Source organism: Diceros bicornis, chromosome 2, assembly GCF_020826845.1.
Source record: "Diceros bicornis minor isolate mBicDic1 chromosome 2, mDicBic1.mat.cur, whole genome shotgun sequence".
NCBI lineage: Eukaryota > Metazoa > Chordata > Mammalia > Perissodactyla > Rhinocerotidae > Diceros > Diceros bicornis.
The window spans coordinates 67703807-67722806 of NC_080741.1; the positions used below are offsets into that span (position 1 = coordinate 67703807).

The window sequence follows — 19000 nt, forward strand, 5'->3', positions numbered from 1 at the left end:
CATTGGGAACAGGCACTGGAGGGCCTTGAATGATAGGATAAGGAATTTAAGTTTAATCCCATGACAAGTTTCCCTTAGAAGATTTTTGAGGAGAGTAACATGATTAAATTAGATTCGCAGACTAAACTTTTAAAAAAATCCAAACAGAAAAGATAGTTGGCTAAAACCAAAAGCTTTTCAACAACTATATTATTTATAAAAAAATTTTTTTTTTTACAAAACTAGCATGCTGTCTCCCAAGGTCCCCATATGTATGAAAACACGGAAGTTTTCATATATATGCAGGGTTTGTTTTTCCCATTACTTTTTCTGGAAACACTTTGTTTTCTCCATGTCCTGTGGCTTAAGTGTTCTGCTCCTCATAGATACCCCTTCAGAAGTATACCCAACACACTAGGGGAATGGCCAAGAGAGAAAGCCAGGGAGGGTTGGAAACTGGAAATCTCAACTGATTCTCCAGAGAAGCGCTAATTGACAATTCTATTTCAAAGCATCAGGAGGGCCTGGAGCTCAAGTCACCTTTCACATTCCCATAGGGTGAAACATGATTTGTTCACTTTAAGATACTGTGTGATGAATTACAGTAGAGGAGATGAAAGGAGAAAAAATGAGAGTATAATAGTTAACACTGCTATAGTATTTATTGTTATTTACCAGAAGAAAGCAATAGTAAAGTTTACCAAAAAAAATTTTTTTAACTTCTGCTGCTGTAAGCATGACTCTGAATTTCACCAAAGTCACTCAAACTAATTGGAAGTAGAAAATGTTGCCCCTAGATGTTACTATTTTATCTCCTTCTCTCTTCATTTTCAGCCCCTGTTTTGTCATAGGCCAAGCATTCTGCCTTTTGCAAAACACTCCTATCAGATGTTAGCGTTGTTCCCAGTTCACCACCTGGATCCATGGTATGCTGCTCAAATATCTCCAAGCTTTAATCCAAGAGTCCTTATTTCAATTCCTTGTTCTTCTAGATTATTCTGTTGCCTCTTATGCCAGTTCTTTTGGCAGCTGCACCTGTGATTTAAGTATTTGAAGAAAAGTGGAAAAATTAACCCTGGAAATTCAAGAGCTTTACAGCAAAAAGGACAAAATTTAAATGCCTCAAAGGATGCAGAATGGATTAGAAATTCCAGTCAGAGCGCCCCCCAAATCGTGATAAAACAATAAAAATCACAGCCACCATTCACTGGGCATTTACTGATGCCAGGGCTTTGAGCACACAGTGAAGCATATCAGAGAACCAAGAGCAGAGGTGCTGGAGTCGGCCTGGGTTCAAATCCTGGTACTAGCACTTACTAGTTGTGTGGTGTTGGGCATCAGTTTTCTCAGCTATAAAATGACAGTAACAGTGTCAAATTCACAAGGCTATTATAAGGATTAAGTAATATAATACAAGCTGGTAATCAACGTTAACACTTATTTTTAAAACATTTTCTCATTTCATCCTTCAACACTTTGTAAAGATGGAACAGGCTCAGACAGGATAAGTAATTTGCTTAAGGTCACACACTGGGAAGTGGCAAAGAGGGATTTGAACCCAGATCTGCCTGATTTCGGTACTCATGCCTTAACTACCAAAAAATACCACCACGAGAATATAAAATATACGTTCTTTTAAAAACCTATATGTCTTTCCTCTTTGAAGCACATTTCTAATCTGGTGCTCACTAAAATTTAAAAATAAAATATTATGTGGAGAACCCCCAAGGGCAAAACAATTACAAAACAGTAGCATAAGTCTGACTGCAAATCAACTTTTAGCTTTGTTTCCTAGGAACAACTTAACTATAAGGCAAGTTCTTAAAGGGTTTCAAGTGGTGGTGTATCTTAGGAGGGTGGCTCCTCCATCATGCATGTACCTTCCAGAGGACGCACAGGAAGTCCAGGGGACACTCAGAGTTTGACTAAGAATGTTTCTCCTTCTATTGCCCATGTCCACTTGTCAATGTGATGAACCATTTTGGTCATCTGCTACGGCCCCTCTTACAGCCAGTTCTCTGCCCATGACCTTTGGCTGGAAAGGTTTCCCAACATCCTGCCCACCAGAGAGGCCCTTTGATATGCTGCTGCCTGTACAACCTTCAAACCAATGGATCCTCCATGTGCTTCTGACCCTCTTCCTCCCAAGTGCCAGACTTTCAGGAGGGCAGGGAGGTGACTGCAACTTGGTAGGCTCACCCATGGAGAACACCAACAGTGAAGAACACGGATGAGCAAAAAATATAATGCCAGGTATTTAAAATAACTACAAATCCACAACAAATCATTAAAAGTGTGTTCTTTGTATTGTTGAATGGAAAAAAACGTTTTATGTAATGTTATTCCCCATATATGTTTATATGCATGGAAGGGTTCCAAAGTAATATAAAAATATTTTAAAAAGCAAAATGTGGCATTGATCCAACACAGTAAATCCAGAGACATTTTGACATATTTGAAAGATGACGAAGCTGGCAGTTCAGATCACTGGGAAAAAGAGGAATGAGTCACTAAATGATCATTTGTTAGCTACTAGGAAAAGAAATAAAGCAGACATTTTGCTTCCTACTTACTTCTAAAACATAACCCTTTAATTCATCTGGAATATGGAATATTTTTTAAAAACTGAAAACTATAAAAGCAGCAAGAAAAAATAGGCAAATATTTTAATAATCTACAAAAGAAACAATTTCTAAGCAGAACACAAAAGACAAAAACCATAAAGGAAAAGACAAGCAGGTTTGATGTTATAAAAATATAAAACTTACAAACAGGTAAGATTAGGGGGCCCTGTTCTCCCTTCACTTGTTGGTTAAAATTAGTTTTTTTTAAAAAGTGTGTGAGCTATGCACACACGTGTGTGCGTATAGCATTACATAATACACACATATACACTCAGAGACTGGGAGGGGGGGTGGGCAGAACCATTTCAGCAGCAGTTATTTAATTTGGCACACCTGAACTGAGTTCCTGCTCTGGGTCAACACCTCAGTGGGTGTCCAGGGATAGAGAGGAGGAAGAACTGCCTTGAGGAACCACAACCTGCAAGGAGACCTATGTTGTGTTCACAAGGGCTCTCAACCCGAAGCAGAATGTGGGAGATGCCGTAAGAGAGGTACAGATAAAGGTAACGGAAATATAAAGGAAGAGTATTCACTATTGATGTCTTGTTTGTTTTCTCTTGTTGTGTTTAAGAAATCATATTTGAGCCAAGCCTGTTAGATAGATTTCAACAAAGATAGAATAAAAGGTAATTTGAGCAGCGAGTTGTATGGATGCAGGAAAAGAAGGCCCTTCATGGAAAATATCAGGAGATGTTGTTTGCCATGGATGTCACAGAGTCGTGATTGTCCAAGTGTGGTCTCTAAGTAAGCAGCATCAGCATCACCAAGGTACTTGTCAAAAATGCAAATTCTCAGGCCCTATCCAAGACCTATTGAATCAGAAACTCTAGAAATGGGCTCAGTAATCTGTATTTAGCCTTCCAGGTGATTTTGATGCATGCTAAAATATGAGAATCACTATCATAGACTTCGGAAAAGTTGTACATCAAAAACTCTTTTCCCACTAGGTATTAGGGAAAGGCAGCTCCTGGTCTGTATAATTCCTGGTCAGCATAGGCTCTTTTGAGAGGAGTTTGAAAGGTTACATTGCTTTCTCCTATGGAGACTTTCTTTATCAAGAGCATAACATTTCCAAAGCTCCGATCTAGGTTTGGCTTTGGCTTTTGTGTATTCTCCTGTGCCTTTTTTAGAGGCAAGAAAACGGGGCAGGAAAAAAGAAGGAGTTAATGACAACTCTGGGGCTTTAGACCTGAATATGTGAGAGAATGGAGAGAGCATGGAAAATTGCAAACCAGAAACAACAACTAGGCCTAAAAAGGAAGAGCTTGGTTTGGGGACAGAACGTATGAAGGTGCTAGGAAAACCCTGAGTGATCTAAAGGGGAAGGGAGGTTTGGGGATTGTCCTAGATTATGTGATAATTGAAACAAAGAGAGATGATAGGATGGGAAAGAGGAGAAAATTGCAAAAGGATATAATCTAAAGAAACTAGTTAAAAAGATATTATAAATGAAGCAAAGAAGAAATGGCTAGAGATGAAGACGAAGATTCAGGAGTCTATAATCTTACATTCTGTAATCATAACTGCTAACGTGTCATGGAGTCTCTTGGCTAACTAAGGCTGTTCATGATATTTTTATACTAAAGTCTTTCCGAAGGAGAAATTTAGCCGTGACTTTAGGCAACTGGCTGGAAGCCCTCCAGATATACATTGGTGAGCCCCAAGTGATACTGAGTGAATGCTAAAATAGCTACCTTGCTTGATTGGCACAGAAGCTTGCATATGATATAAATGCACTTGGCCTCAGAGAATTAAATAGTTGCTGCAGATGGGATTTCATCACATTGAAAATTACAAATACTCATCTGGGATGGTAGGCAGTGAGCAGACCACAAAATTTTTAAAGAGGAAAGGAAATAATACATTTGCCAGGGCGGGATAAGCCTGGACAAGCCTAATGTCTTTGTTTTGGGCTGGCATCATATTGACTCAGAGTTAACTCATAGGGAAATAAATTAGAGATTATCTAATAAATTCAGTTTGTTAGACAAGACAAAGATTTGGAAACCTAGCTAAAAACAACAAGAGCAACAAAACAAACTAAAAAGTCCTACAGGAGTCAAATAAGTAATGTAAGTGAGTAAAACAGGCCCAGTATTAGGGATTAGCAGGCATTTGGTTCTAAAACCATTTGGCATGGGCCAAATATAATCACGGACGTTTTGGAAAGGACCAAATGTCAAGGAACTTTTGGCATAGGCCAAACGTCCTGCAAGGGGTATTAGGCAGTAGGGCATGGTGGAGACTGAGAAAAACTGGAGAGTCCATGACCTTTCCCAAGGGAAAAGCCGATACACAGATCCAGCTGATTTGTGCCACGCCAATGCAAGGCCAGTGTGGCCAGATCTGATGTTTCAAGTGGCACCATTATCTGGATGTTATTATGTGATATTTTAAAATTTGTGCAATATTCAAGCCAAATGAAACAGGCCTGCAGATCTCGCTTATAGTCAACCAGTTTTTAGTACCTGGCCCATAGAATACATCTCTCTTAAACTGAATTAAATGGGCAGCTTCTTGGAGGAGGTAGCATTTGGGCCAAGCAAGTATACAGATTTTCCTTTATTCTTTGCTAGCAACTTCACTTCAGGGATCCCAGGCCAGAAGCGTGGGATGGAGAGAGAATAAGCATTAAAATGAGAAAATACAATTTTAAAATATGAACTGACTACTTAAGATACGCTCTAGAAAATACAAAAATAATATTTCGAAGTCCACAAGAGATAAATAGCCTTTTTACATTTTTAAATTTTCTAAGAATAATTTCTAAGTATGTTTTTGGACATGCAATTTTCTAATTGGGAGCATGAGTGAAAAAAAAAATCACAAGACTTCACAATTATATTTTAATTTTAACCTCGTACTTGAAAATCTGGGGGTTTGGAGGGCGTCTCTGTTTTCCAATGCAAGAGGGGGGAAAACCTCAAAAACCTTTAGTTTCACCTCTCTAAAATGAGTGTTGCTGTGTCTTATGTGGCCAAAAATGTCCCTTGCTGCTGGGATTTTGTGACATTACCGCTGATGGCATTTACGGTATTTCATTGAATCTAAGAGGCACATTTGGGGATGATTCCACAGCCCTGAAATCAGAAAGCATCTTACAATCAATAGCTGGCTGCAGGTGCAGGCACAAGTACATCATGGACTTGCATAATGTTAGCGCTTCCATTGAGCTATAGGTCCTGTTGGTACTATACACGTGCAGATGTATGGTCATTTAAAATATCTTTTAAAGAATGATAAATCAAATGTGGCAAAATGGGATAGGTATGTAAGAATTCTTTGAACTATTTTTGAACTTTCACAAGTATAAAATGATTTCAAAATAAAAAGATAAAAAATGTCTTTTGCAAGATTACACTATGATTTGGTATTAAATCAGAAATTTATTGTGTATGCAGCAAGGCACAAAAACGGAGCAGCGGGGAGCAAATTGATCTTAGTGAAGTGAATTTTTGTCAGTGGAACAATGCGTTTTCACATTTTTCTTACAGAGTGTTCTACGAGACCGTGTAGATGAAGTTATGTGACATTTTGTATCTGAGATCCATGCAAAGAGATGCCTATTGCAGGCCAAGCCAGGCAACTGAATGCGGGAGAAATTGCCAATCCCTTGGCATAGATAAAAGATTTCAAAGCAGAGGCTGAGATGCAAGACCATCATTCAAAAATTGTCAGCATGTATTTCTTTCTTAGTGGACATTAAAAACAAACAAAACACAATCTAAAATTGACAGCATTTTAGAATTGACTGAAAATGAAAATGTAGTACTTAGTAGGGTGTAGTGGTTTTGTAATTATCATCATGAATTTATTTTAATGTCTTTTGCTCTAGGATCTGGACTCAAAGCTGAAATGTTCTCAGCTGACTAAAAGGCAGAGTGTCTTGACCGCAAAAATTATAAAACCAACACTATAAAAGCTTCATGAGATTGAGACTGTACCTGTCTTATTCACCGCTGTATACCTGACCCTTCTGTTGGTGCCTGACAAGTGGGAACACTACATAAATATTTGTTGCATTAATGAAAGTGAATGGATGCAATGAAACAGACTCCAAGGAAAGCAGATTTGCTCGGTAGAACATTCCCTCAGAAGGCAGGGAGTTGGGTCAGATGATCATTTGAACTTCATTATCTCTTCTATTCTGAATCTACATGCTATCTTTAATGTAGATTTTTAAAAGACTTCTCTGTATTCTTTTCAGACTAATGTTATTTTCTGACTGTGTAGCCACCAAGGCAGCTTGGATATGCTTCACCAATGAGTGGTTATAGATAGAGCTAGTTTCTCTCAAAACACCCTGATCCACCTCCTACAGAAGTCTGATTGCCTGGAGATTAGGTGCAGAAAGTCTTGATGTGGTGCCCAGGGGCAGGAAAAGAATTTTTGCAGGACCTCATGTGACCTCTAGTGTTCTCACCCTGGCTCCTAGCCCAGGAAGAATCAGAGTCTCTCTAAGTCACAGATGAAAGTCATCTTTGATTTAGAAGAATGGAATGTTGTCAATTCTGCATCACTATGAGTTGGGAATAAGGGATATACATATGTATATATGTGAATAAGTAACAACTTATTTTACAATAGAGTCATGTGTCACTTAAAGACAGGGACACATTCTGAGAAACATGTCTTTAGGTGGTTTCGTCGTTGTGCGAACATCATGGAGGGTACCTACACAAACATAGATGGTATAGCCTGCTACACACCTAGGCTACATGGTACTAATCTTGTGGGACCACCGTCATATATGCAGTCCGTTGTTGACCAAAACATTGTTATGTGGCGCATGACTGTAGATAGCTCTTTAAAGCAGAAAAACAACAAGCCTACATGAAAACTTGTTTAAAACATCTTGAAAAAATTGTGAATCTCTATGATGAAATAATATATTAACTATTTTGTCAATGTAATCTCTTGGCTAAATTATACACTAAATTTAAAATAGTACAGTTGATTATCAACTACCTTTGTACACACACCTTTCAGCCTCCATATGTGCTATCATAGTAATGACAAAAAACATTTATTTCTGCAACTTAACCTGCAAGGAATAAAACATTTTCATATATCAGTGGCAGTAATAGTGAATCATAGTAAATATTAAAATTGAAATAGTAGTAAAATATTTTAAAACTCCATTAATTCATGGAGACACTAATCTAAAATTTATCATTTGTCTGCCCATCTAAAAAGTGAAGCATATAAATACAATTGTAGGTAGTCCCTCTTCATCTACTAAAAAAGAAGCCCTCAATTATCTACAAGTGACTGGCCTATTTAGGCTTTATTCTTGCTTATTCCTACAGCAGGTGCATCAAGATCTCTGACCGGCTGGGATGGTGTGAGTAAAGCTGGTGAATAAAAGCTTGACCCTGGACTCAGAACTGTAACCGAGTATGGATGTCAGCTCTATCACTTCCTAGCTATATCTCCTAGGTCTGTTATTTAACTTCTCTAAGTCTCGGTTCCTTTTTATAAAATGGGGAGAATAACAACACCTACTTTATAGAGTTAAGATGATTATATGAGTTAATTCATGTAATGAATCTGGCCTATGGTAAGTGCTCAGTAAATTTTAGCTGTTAATATTATTGTCACAGAAGATACATAGATATATGTCCTTGGGGATAACCCAGTAATTTAGATGTACTAGTAATGCTGATGGGCTTCCTCCAGTTAGTCACAGTTAGTGTGAATCTCCTTGTGTTAAAACGAACAGGGAGGGCCGGACCCGCGGCATAGCGGTTAAGTGCGCGCACTCCACTACTGGTGGCCTGGGTTGGGATCCTGGGCGCGCACCAACACACTGCTTCTCCGGCCATGCTGAGGCCACGTCCCACGTACAGCAACTAGAAGGATGTGCAGCTATGACATACAACTATCTACTGGGGCTTTGGGGGAAAAATAAATTTAAAAAAAAAAAAAAACAGGGAATAGAGTTGGGATACATTTGTTGTGGTGCTGTTCACCATTTCTCCTTCCCTCTACTTACAGGTTTAAGATAGGCGATGTTGCTGTGACGAATGTCATTCAAGAGCTGATCTCTGGGAGTGATTTCCACCAATGGGGGTGGCCTATTTCTGGGTACTGGTTTGAGTGTTTTGATCACATCTTTGAGGTTGGTTTTCTCGGGTGGTTCTCTGGCTTCCGGCATCCGAGATTTGCGCTGGATCCTTTTCAGCTTCACCATCCGGAAGGAGTCGGGGTCTGTCCTGTGCTGAGGAGGCTGCGATGGCTTTTTCATCATTTCATTTCGTCTACTCAAGGGGACTGCTTGGGGGTTGGGAGGTCGAGGAGGAGGTTGGAGGAACTCCTGCATTCTGGAATCGGGCATTGGTCCTCCCAACATCTCCCACATCCCAGGTGGCAACCCTAATCCATTCTCCAACATGGCAATTAACTTTCTCTGCTCTTTGAGTTGCTGCTGTTTCTGTTCTTCTTGTCTTTTTTGCCTTTGTTTATCCTGATTCCTGGTGAGCAGATTGGTTACCACCATTCTGGGACCTGGAAGCTCAAAATGGTAGCCCATCTTCAGGAGAGTGTTGTTTGCCTTCAAAAGCCTGGATATTTCCATTTCAGCATGGTGGCCCAGCATGTGCCTTTGATTATGAAACCGAAGTTCGGTTAGTGTCTCATTAAATTGGAGACACCTCATGATGGCCACAATTCCTTTACCTGTGATGAAATTGGACTCGATGTTGAGAGTGGTAATACTCCTGTTTTCACGTAACATGTTAGCCAAGGCAAACGCTACATTCTCATCTGCACCCACATTTGCTAAACTGAAGGTTTTGATGTGTTTGTTTTTCTTCATGGCATTGACAAAGTCCAATAGCATTTCCTTGGGGATGTTTTCAATGTTGTTCAGGTTGAGTTCCTTCATGTCAGGATCATTTTGTCTAACTCGCTTCAAGCTCCCATCCAGGTCCGTTTGGTTTCCTGAAGGCCTTGCACTTACCTTCAAAAAACTGGTATCTAAAGCTAACTTCTTAGGATCTAATTTTGATATTTTTTTCTCACTTTTTTCTTGGGCAGCTCTTTTGTCTTTCTGTCCTTCGAATGCTTTATTAGTCATCTGGGGGCAGTTGTTCTCGCCATTTCTGATTTGCTCCTTTACTTTGCCTTCATCTTCTTTTTTTGTTTTCTCATCACTCTCCTCACTCTCCTCTTCTCCTTCATCGTCTTCATCATCTTCCTCATCTTCATCTTCTTCATCATTATCATCATCTTCATTATTATCATTATTATCCGTTTCTTGGACATTGTTGCTGCCCTTCGATTCTCTTTTATATGCAGCAATTTCATTGTTGAGCTTTTCTTTTAAATACTGGGACACGTTTTTGTTACCTTTGTCTATTTCTTCATGCTGCTCTTGAGCATTTTCCTAAAAGAGAGGTTTATGAGGGTTAGAATACATAGCAATGAAGAAATATGAAGTAGAGCAATATCGACTGGAGATAATAAAAATATTTATTATTAAGTGAAAAAAGTAAGCCAATAAACTGTATGTGTACTATCCCATTTGTGTAATATATAATATATAAAATATATAAATATTTAAAATGTATAATATATAAAAGTTTATAAATGTATAGAAAAAAAGTCTATTGTAATGTTTACCAAATTAGTAGTTATCTCTGAGGAAGAGAGGTAACCATTAAGATAACTGAGGAAGGGAAGTATTTGGGATATTTTCACTTTTTACATTATATAACTCTAGAGTGTTTGAGTTTTTGTTTTTTTTTTTAAGAAAGTACACATATTAGTTTTGTAAGCAAACACAACCAAAATAAAGATAAATTTTTATAGACACACACACACATTTTGGGGCTGTGTTTGTCTCATCCCATATATTAAAATGAAACCTGGTTAATTTTGTTTTCAGATCCTGTATTGTTTTTAAAAATAGTGTTCAATTCCAGAAGCTGTTAAAACTATTTGTTTTGAAAACCTTATGGAGTTATCTATCAATACACTGAAGTCTTTGTTTTGTATATAGCTGAATAGGCATCTTTGTATTCAACGGCCCTGGGTTACACAATAATTTCCTTATTGCCCTAACCAAAATTTACATTCCTAATATGCTTGCTAATCTAGTATAAATAATGTGTATGTGAAGTTTCCCTGAAAACATAATATATGGTGGGGAAAATGAAAGCAGTATGATATTTTGGATATACCTACTCTATGCACAGGCTCACTAAGCCAGTTTCTTTTAAAGGAAAGTGTCTAGGAGGCAGAGCCAGCTGCAAAAGGGGACAGGATTATGCAGCGATTTAGAAACAATTGCTTGGTCTGAGAAGGAAAATGGTAGTCTTTACCAATAATATTTGTTACATTCTTGCCCATCAATTAGTACACTTTCTTATACAATATCTGTACTTCATAGGCATCATTTAGAAAGCTGGTGTAGCAGTTTGAGACACAGGTTCATCCAAGCAAGAACTTGATCTCATTGCTCATAGCATAGTATAGGTTGGAATTGACAGTTATAACATCTTAACCACCTAAAGCCTTCCCCAGTTCATTTCTCATCTCTCGCAGCAGGGGGAGCCAACCATTAAGCAGTTTAAATCATACCAAGGGAAGAAAAAGTGTTAAAAGTACCCAATTATTTTTTTCCTGACAGTGGTCTTTATACAGAATTGGCTTTTACTACAATTGTATAATGTCCGCACATTGTACCTTAAACTCTAACATGATCGAGCCAGTAACTTATTTTCTTAAGGTCAGTACATGTTGAAACTCTCCTGACCATGAGACCAGTTTATAACTTTCCTTAACTACAGCCAGCATGATAGTAATGTGACAAGATATATCTATATCAGCAGGCATAACTAAAAGAGACTTTACCTGGGGGGATCTCTGTCTTCTTTTTGCTAAGTCATTTTTAAGTGGAACACTAAAGAAAAATTATGCTGATGTACAATAAGTTTATAGATTCAACCACAATTCTAGTTTTCATATAAAAAACATATTTAAGAAAGAATTATCTTTTAAAAAAGCTTAATAGCTATTAATTTCTCAATTCATCACTGATACACAACGCACTGTGGGAATATTGAATATTTTTGGTTTTTTCATTTGATTTAATTACAGGGTGTGTGGCTGGCCTTCAAGGGGACCGTGAGACCCTTGAAACATTGCATATGTATGCACGTGCCAGAAGAAGAGGGTACAGAGCTTTCTTCGGCTTCATAAAGGGGCCTGTGAGCCAAAAAAGAGTTAAAGACAACTGTTTCTGGGTTAATGAGTTAATTCACTAAGTATCATGTCGATAGAATACAGGCTCTCCTACACAGCAAACCCAAAAGCAATTTTTTTTGAAGAGGCATTTACAAGAAAAATTACCAACTTTTCTCTTGCAACTAAACAATCTAAGTGTTTCAGAAAGTTTCAGTCTGAAATAGATTTAAATACTATGATTTAATCTTTAAGCGGCGAGAAAACAACTCAAAACATGGAGTCTTGAGAAATGACAGTTACAAGACAGACACCTGCCAGCCCAGGCCGCCATTTCTCTGTCATACACAAATCCCTGGTTACCTCAGATGGTACAAAGGTGACAGGAACGCGTTCATCTTCCAGCATGCGTCTGGACGCCTTTTGCCAATACATATAATCGACGAGGGATTTATGGTCGAAGTTTCCTGTCGGTGGCTTATCGGTTTGATCTTTCTGAATCATTCCCACAGGAAGCCTGGGGTCAGGGGCCATGACTTCCATTTCAGATTGCAGTTCCCTTAGCTCTTCGGGGGACAAGTTGGCCAAGATTTTGTCTTCATCAAGCTCCTCATCAAGAAGTTCTTCTTGATCTGAATTCCTGCTGTAGTCTGACATGGTTGTTTTCTGTATTTTTCTATCTTACTAGAAAAGGAGAAATAATCAAAGATGATTAAAAAAAAAAACTCTCAAGAAGATCCCCAAGTTAACAAGTGTCCCAGGTCAACACCACCTTGAGAGATTTTCCCCCAAGAACCCCAGTGGTGCTCGCTGAGTAGCTAGGAGTGACTGCAGCTAAGCTCACGCCGTATCTATATTAAGCAGGGCTTGGCTGGACAGAGTCGATTTATGGAACGACTGTGCTGCTCTCTTTTCGGCAACTTGAGTCAGCTGTGCAAATCCATCTGACATTTTAGTACCGCTGCTTAGGTCCGCCAGTGAGTAACAGGTCTATGGAATCTCTGCAGGAATAAAACGAGTTCTGTTCCTATACGCTCTCACATCATCATACACAAATCCATGCAGCCCATACACACATACCTCAATACTACAGGGGAGACCACTTTTTATTTAAATGATTAAAGCAACTTACAATATTTCCAAAAGAAAATCCAAGCAGTGACTTGAGTTCTATTGAAGTGAAAAAATCATTCGGAGATGAAAATCAAGCTCTCAGAGTTGGCCTCTTCACCACAGTGTGACTCTGAAAGCAATAAACCAGCTCGCAGCAGAGCAGAGGTCTGGCTGTGTTACTCATCTGCTCTGTAAGCTGACCCCTTGCAAGATATCCTTATTCGCATCTAGATCCTGTGATCTAACAGATGGGGACAACCAGCACTTGAATTTCCACTATGAGTGAGGAGTTTAATATTTTAAATAATGTTTTTCTTATTAAGTATCCATTAATCCAGGATAAATTTAAATGGGTCTAAACTGAAATATAAAAAACCCCAAACCATTAAAGTACTGGAAGCATGAGAAGATTTTTTCATAACTTCAGAAGGCAATATCGCAATATTTATCCACATGGCAATATTTATCCAAATGACAAATACACATTTCCTTTGACCCAGCAGTTCCGCTTTTAGAATTTTTTATCCTACTCTTTCTAGGATTTGTTTTAGACGTTTTTATCCATTTTTTTATCCTACAGATATAGTCTCACATGGGTGAAATGACAGATGTACGAGATTATTCAATAAAGCAAAGTGCAAAACAGTGTGTATTGTATGCCATTATTTGTGTGATAAAGGGTAAAAATAATATATATGTATACAAATTTTATCAACATAACAGATCCTTGGAAAGATGCACAGGAAACCAATAACCTCGGATAATTTTGGAGAGAGGAATGGGTTGTCCGTGAGGGCTGGGAAAAAGATTTTGTTACTGTATACTGTTTCCTAATTGTCAATTTGAACTTTGTGAATGTAGTGTTTATTCAAAAATACACATTTACTGTACAAAAGTTAGGATAATGCATGTAGGCATAAAGAAAATAAAATTTTCCCCTTATCTCACCAGTAAGAGCTACCACTATTAACACTTTTGTTTATCATTCTGTTCCGTTCTTCTAGGCATATGAACTCAATCTTTTGTCATCTGTTTTTTTTGACTTACAGTATCAGGATTTTTTAGGCTATTGTATATTCTACTACTACATAATTTTTAATAGCTCCCTGTTAAGATTCTTTATATTGACATACCATAATTTACGTAAGAAATCCCCAGTTGTTGGATATTTGGACTGTTTTCTTTTTTTTTAGAAATTTATTTTATTTTATTTATTTATTTATTTTTTTGTGTGTGAGGAAGATCAGCCCTGAGCTAACATCCATGCTAATCCTCCTCTTTTTGCTGAGGAAAACCAGCTCTGAGCTAACATCTATTGCCAATCCTCCTCCTTTTTTTTCCCCCAAAGCCCCAGTAGATAGTTGTATGTCATAGTTGCACATCCTTCTAGTTTCTGTATGTGGGACACCGCCTCAGCATGGCCAGAGAAACAGTGCGTCCATGCGCGCCCGGGATCCGAACCCGGGCCTCCGGTAGTGGAGCGCGCGCACTTAACTGCTAAGCCATGGGGCCAGCCCTGGACTGTTTTCAATTCTCACAAGCACAAGCACTTCTTCAATAAACATCCCTGTAGCTAAATATTTAACTACATGCTAGGCTATTTCCTCAGGATAAACTGAATACATTCCAAGAAGTAAAACTGCTGGGTCAAAGAATATAAAGAAATTAAAGGCTTTTCACGTGTATTGCTAAGTGACTCCCTCAATATTGTTGCAACCCATCCTCAATACATATTAAAATTATTTACAAATTATATACATTTGTTACTGTTCCAATATTATATATATAATTTATAAATATTATATGTATAATATATAATGTATATTTATTATATTTTATACATTATCAAACAATATATTCTTAAATATATTATATTTATAATATTTATAAACATTTATAAATAAATTTTAATTTTTTGGCATATGTTATGTTATAGGGATGTATGCATATATACATTATATATACATATATATCACATAGATACGTATGTGAAAAAAATTAAATGTGAGAAGTTTTAAATGGACATTCTAGTATTTTCTTCCTACCTCAGTGGTTTATCTTGAACACCCCAAGGTTGAGAAGCTTTTCGTATATATGGCTAAATTATTCCCCAGAAAGATATTATCACTTTACTTGATTGGTCAAGTTCTTTAAAGTAAAGAACACAGGTACATAGTGGCAACTTACCACTGGCCTCTCACCTGTCAGGTCCTCCACTAGTCTCTGTAACAGTAAGTAAGAGCTTTGCCTCAGTGGGCAGGAAGGTAAACCACTTTGCAGACAACTGCTTTGCAGACCATCATTTCATAGACTTAGTTTGCAGAATAGTGGTCTAAAGAGACTCCACTAAAAAGAGTTTTGTGTTCAAGGAGGTTTGGGAAATGTTATATTCTGCTTTTGTCTTTTAGAGATTTGTAAAGCTCATGAGATTTTAGAGACCCTGAGAAATCATACATGGAAAAAAACCATTTTTTAGCCCAGTATTCCCGATTTTATTTAGTTAATTCATGTTTTTTTTTTTGCTTTCAAAAATCACTAATATCCTGTGCAAATAACTTTCCAAAATTCATACTTTGGGAAATACTGATCTAAATATAAAAGAGGAGGATCTAGAATCAGTCTGTTGGATTCAAGTCCCAGCTCTACTCTTTAGTAACTGCGTGATATTGGTCAGCTTAGCCCAGTCTCCTCATCTGATAAAAGGGATCTAAGAATAACACTTACATATGCAATTATTGAGAGAATTAAATGAGGTGATAGATATATAGATATACAAATTAGGTAGGATGGTGCATGACACAGAGTAAGCCCTCAATAAAAGTTAAATATTACTATTCTCATATTTCATGGATAACCACAGAAACATTTAAAGAAAAACAAAGGCAATTGTAAAATGTAACACATTTTATAAACCACTTCCGTGATAGAAATGATAGAAACCATTATATTAATGGCAATAAACAAAAAGGCTTTAAAAAAATCTTGCTGCTTTTGCAGAAAGGAACTCAGAGACTTGTAGATGGAATTGCGTATAAAGAAAATAGACAGCCACCTCTTGCATGCAAATATGAAGCTCTCCCAAGAAAATAATCTGAATTCTTGCTTATAAGCTTTCAGATTCAAATTCTGTTCCGATGAATGCCTCTTGTTTTAATGTGACTAAATGTTTCTGGCGATCAAGCAGATTTAAGAATTTCTGTAAGAGGCGCTCCTTCAGCTAACTTCCATCTTGCTGAATGAGTTTAGGAAGTGAGTACATCTCTCCCAGCTGCTTCCACTGCGCATTTTATCCACATGCTGACAGGGAGGTTCTGCTGGTGTAATTAGCTTCGTTTGATACACAGATGATTTAGCTGCACTTTCTCTTAATGACGTTCTGCTGCTGCCACCTCAGCAGTTTCTCACATCAGAATCCAGCTCTGATACCCAAAGAAAGTAGCCAGCTGTAGGATAGTCAATTGAATTTTATAACCACGTAGGGCATCACAGATCAGAATCTCTGGTGGAGGTTATTAAGTACATGGATGCCCTTAGGCCCCACACAGAGGCTACTGAATCAGAATTCTCAGTTTGGGTCCAGGAATCTGTATTTTTTGAAAGATCTCCAGGTGATTCTGATGTGTAAATAAGTGTGGGAATCACAGAGCTATCGCAAGTCACTCATTTTAGAGATCAGGCTCAGAGAGCTTAAGAAACTTTGCATTTGACGAGATTTAGAACATGCTACTCCAAAATATGGCACCTTGACATATTGCATATTTTAAGCTGAAGGAATATGAGAAATGGCAGGTGCAGGAAGGACACTCTGACCTCGCCCTCTCCCCTGAAGCAGGTCATAAAACCCTCACGTGAGAGGTGCCCTTCTTATACCCAGAGGAAAGGTGCATCCTTATCTCCAGACAGAGCGATGACAAGAAGAATCTGAATGAAAAAACCTTGCTAAGTTTCCTCTGGTTTACTAGTTTTGCTCATTCCCTTTTGTCCTGTCACGTTTTTCCATGACTTTCCACTCTTCATCAAACCTAGTATAAAAATACTCAATTTTAATGTTTCATGGGGTCTTCACTTCCTTATGAAGGCTCCTGTATCATGTAAAACTTATATTAAGTAAATTTGTATGCTTTTGTTAATCTGTCCTCTGTCAGTCCAATCTATAGGGGCCCAGCTGGAGAACCTAGGAGGCTAGTAAGAAAACAAGAATTTTTTCCTCCTCTACCCTGGGCAAGTCAACCTCCATGCCTCAGTTACTTCATCTGTAAAAGTGGGATAATAAATGTACCTACTTTACAGGATTTTTGAAAATCTAAAAGACAGAATCATTGGTAAATTCTTAGTAAACATTAGTTATTATCATACTTTCACAAATCAATTGTGTGACCCTTTTCTGCTTAGGAAGTGCCTGATACCTAACAAATATTGTTCAGGACTGAAAAACAAATTTTATTTTATTTCTCAATTTTATTCTTTTCAAATTTATTGAATGTTCAATTTTATTCTTTCCAAAGTAGCATGTAGAATATATGTAAAAGAAATGTGTAAAGCTTGATACATTTAAGAAAAGTCCTGATGGTAAGAGGAAGCACTTCTTTCTTGGATCCATTTATTTTTCTATCCCACATTCATTCAGGTTGGGAAACACCATGGATAAGCCATTTCTTTCTTCAGCCCCAAGCACTAACTGTAATGGACACACTTCCATAAATGGTGTTACTATATAAATCAGTTCTGTCCTGTTGGGGCATGCTATTTCCTTATGCAATTCCATTTGGATCACCAAGACTCTGCTCACTGGCTGCAAACTGCCTGAAGATTTTTTGAGCGTGAAATAAATGCCTCCCTCCCTCCTTGAATTTCCCTTGAGGCTGCGTTGCCTCAAGATGGGCTCTTAAATTTATGAGGCAAGTGCTTCTCCAGAGCCAAAACACCCAGTCAGTCTTGCTTTTATCAGACTGCAGAGAAACTTGAATTACAAGAGGATATTTACTATTTTGTCTTAATTGTTTTATTAGCCATCTCAAAATCCTTAAATAGATTTGATTTGATTTTGGTTTAATTTCAAAGGTAAATTAATTCTACAACTTCTGAAGGGTGTGAGGATGTTATTACACACTACTAATACTGCTCCTACACTTAATATTACTGATACTACCATTACTGCTATTACCACCACCACTACTACTATTGTTGCTACTATTATTAGTAGTAATAGTACTACGATTACTACTGCTACTATTGTTGCTACAATTACTACTACTGTTGCCACTATTATTACTATTACTGTGACAGTCTGCTGCTGCTGCTATTAATTTTAGAGCCACACTCTAACATTTTTCGAGCGCTTAACATTGCTAAGCCTGTGATAAGTGCTTTATATATGATTTGTCAATTTCTTCACACAACAATCTCAAAAGATGGATACTTTTACCAACCTCCTTTTTCAGATATTAAAAGCGAGGCGTAAGCATTTGAGCTAAAGACTGATTGCCTCTAAAGTCAGTCCTCTTAAGCAGTGTCCTCTATTTCTTCCTATCAGTCCAGCAGAAATGGCATCTCACATACCTAAAAGGTTGGAATCAGCACAGAATGCAATTGCTCTGCTTGTTGGTGCAAATAAAAAATGGTGAAAACTGGCAGATTGCAAGTAACATAATCATCAACAGCAGTGCTATCATCATCAAACACCTATTGAGAATGTTAAGACATTGTAAGAAGGATTCTTGGATCAAAATTTGTCTGGAAGATGCTAGGTTAAAGAAAGCTAGCAATTTTCTTAACCAAAAAGCTTTGAATACGCCAATGAGAATTGTGAATTTCTAAATTGAGAAAATAGTCTTTTCTGAATTGATGACCACAAAAAGCTTTTTACCACAGGACATATTATAAGACTAATGTTCCTCAGAACACATTTTATGAAATGTTGATCTAAGCAAGTAAAATAAAATAAAGAAAGCAATATATCTTTTGTATTTACACAGAAAAAAAGACTGGAAGGAAGTACTCTAAAATGTTACAACTCCAAGTGGAGGGAATATCAATGATTTTTTCATTTTATTTTTTGACCCAGACTTTTTTCTATTTCCAGAAAAACAAACAAATGC

General features: G+C 37.5%; 1 protein-coding gene across 1 annotated transcript; it reads right to left on the reverse strand.

The window, feature by feature from the left end:
• Positions 1–987: 987 nt before the first annotated feature.
• On the reverse strand, positions 988–12446 carry LMOD3 (leiomodin 3). Its single transcript, XM_058549811.1, has 3 exons — positions 12153–12446; positions 8599–9990; positions 988–1014 (listed from the first exon to the last, which is right to left on the reverse strand). The coding sequence occupies exons 1-3, from the start codon at positions 12444–12446 to the stop codon at positions 988–990; spliced, it is 1713 nt and encodes a 570-aa protein (XP_058405794.1).
• Between the last annotated feature and the right edge of the window lie 6554 nt (positions 12447–19000).

Bases quoted from the DNA above. Each gene is read 5' to 3' on its own strand.
- LMOD3 (XM_058549811.1), bottom strand. From the start codon at position 12,446: ATGTCAGACTACAGCAGGAATTCAGATCAAGAAGAACTTCTTGATGAG. The intron at 9,991-12,152 runs GTAACCAGGGAT...CCTCTCTTTTAG, and splicing joins TCACCTTTGTACCATCTGAG to GAAAATGCTCAAGAGCAGCA. The intron at 1,015-8,598 runs GTAAGTAGAGGG...CTTAAATCACAG, and splicing joins ACATCGCCTATCTTAAACCT to GTGCAGCTGCCAAAAGAACT.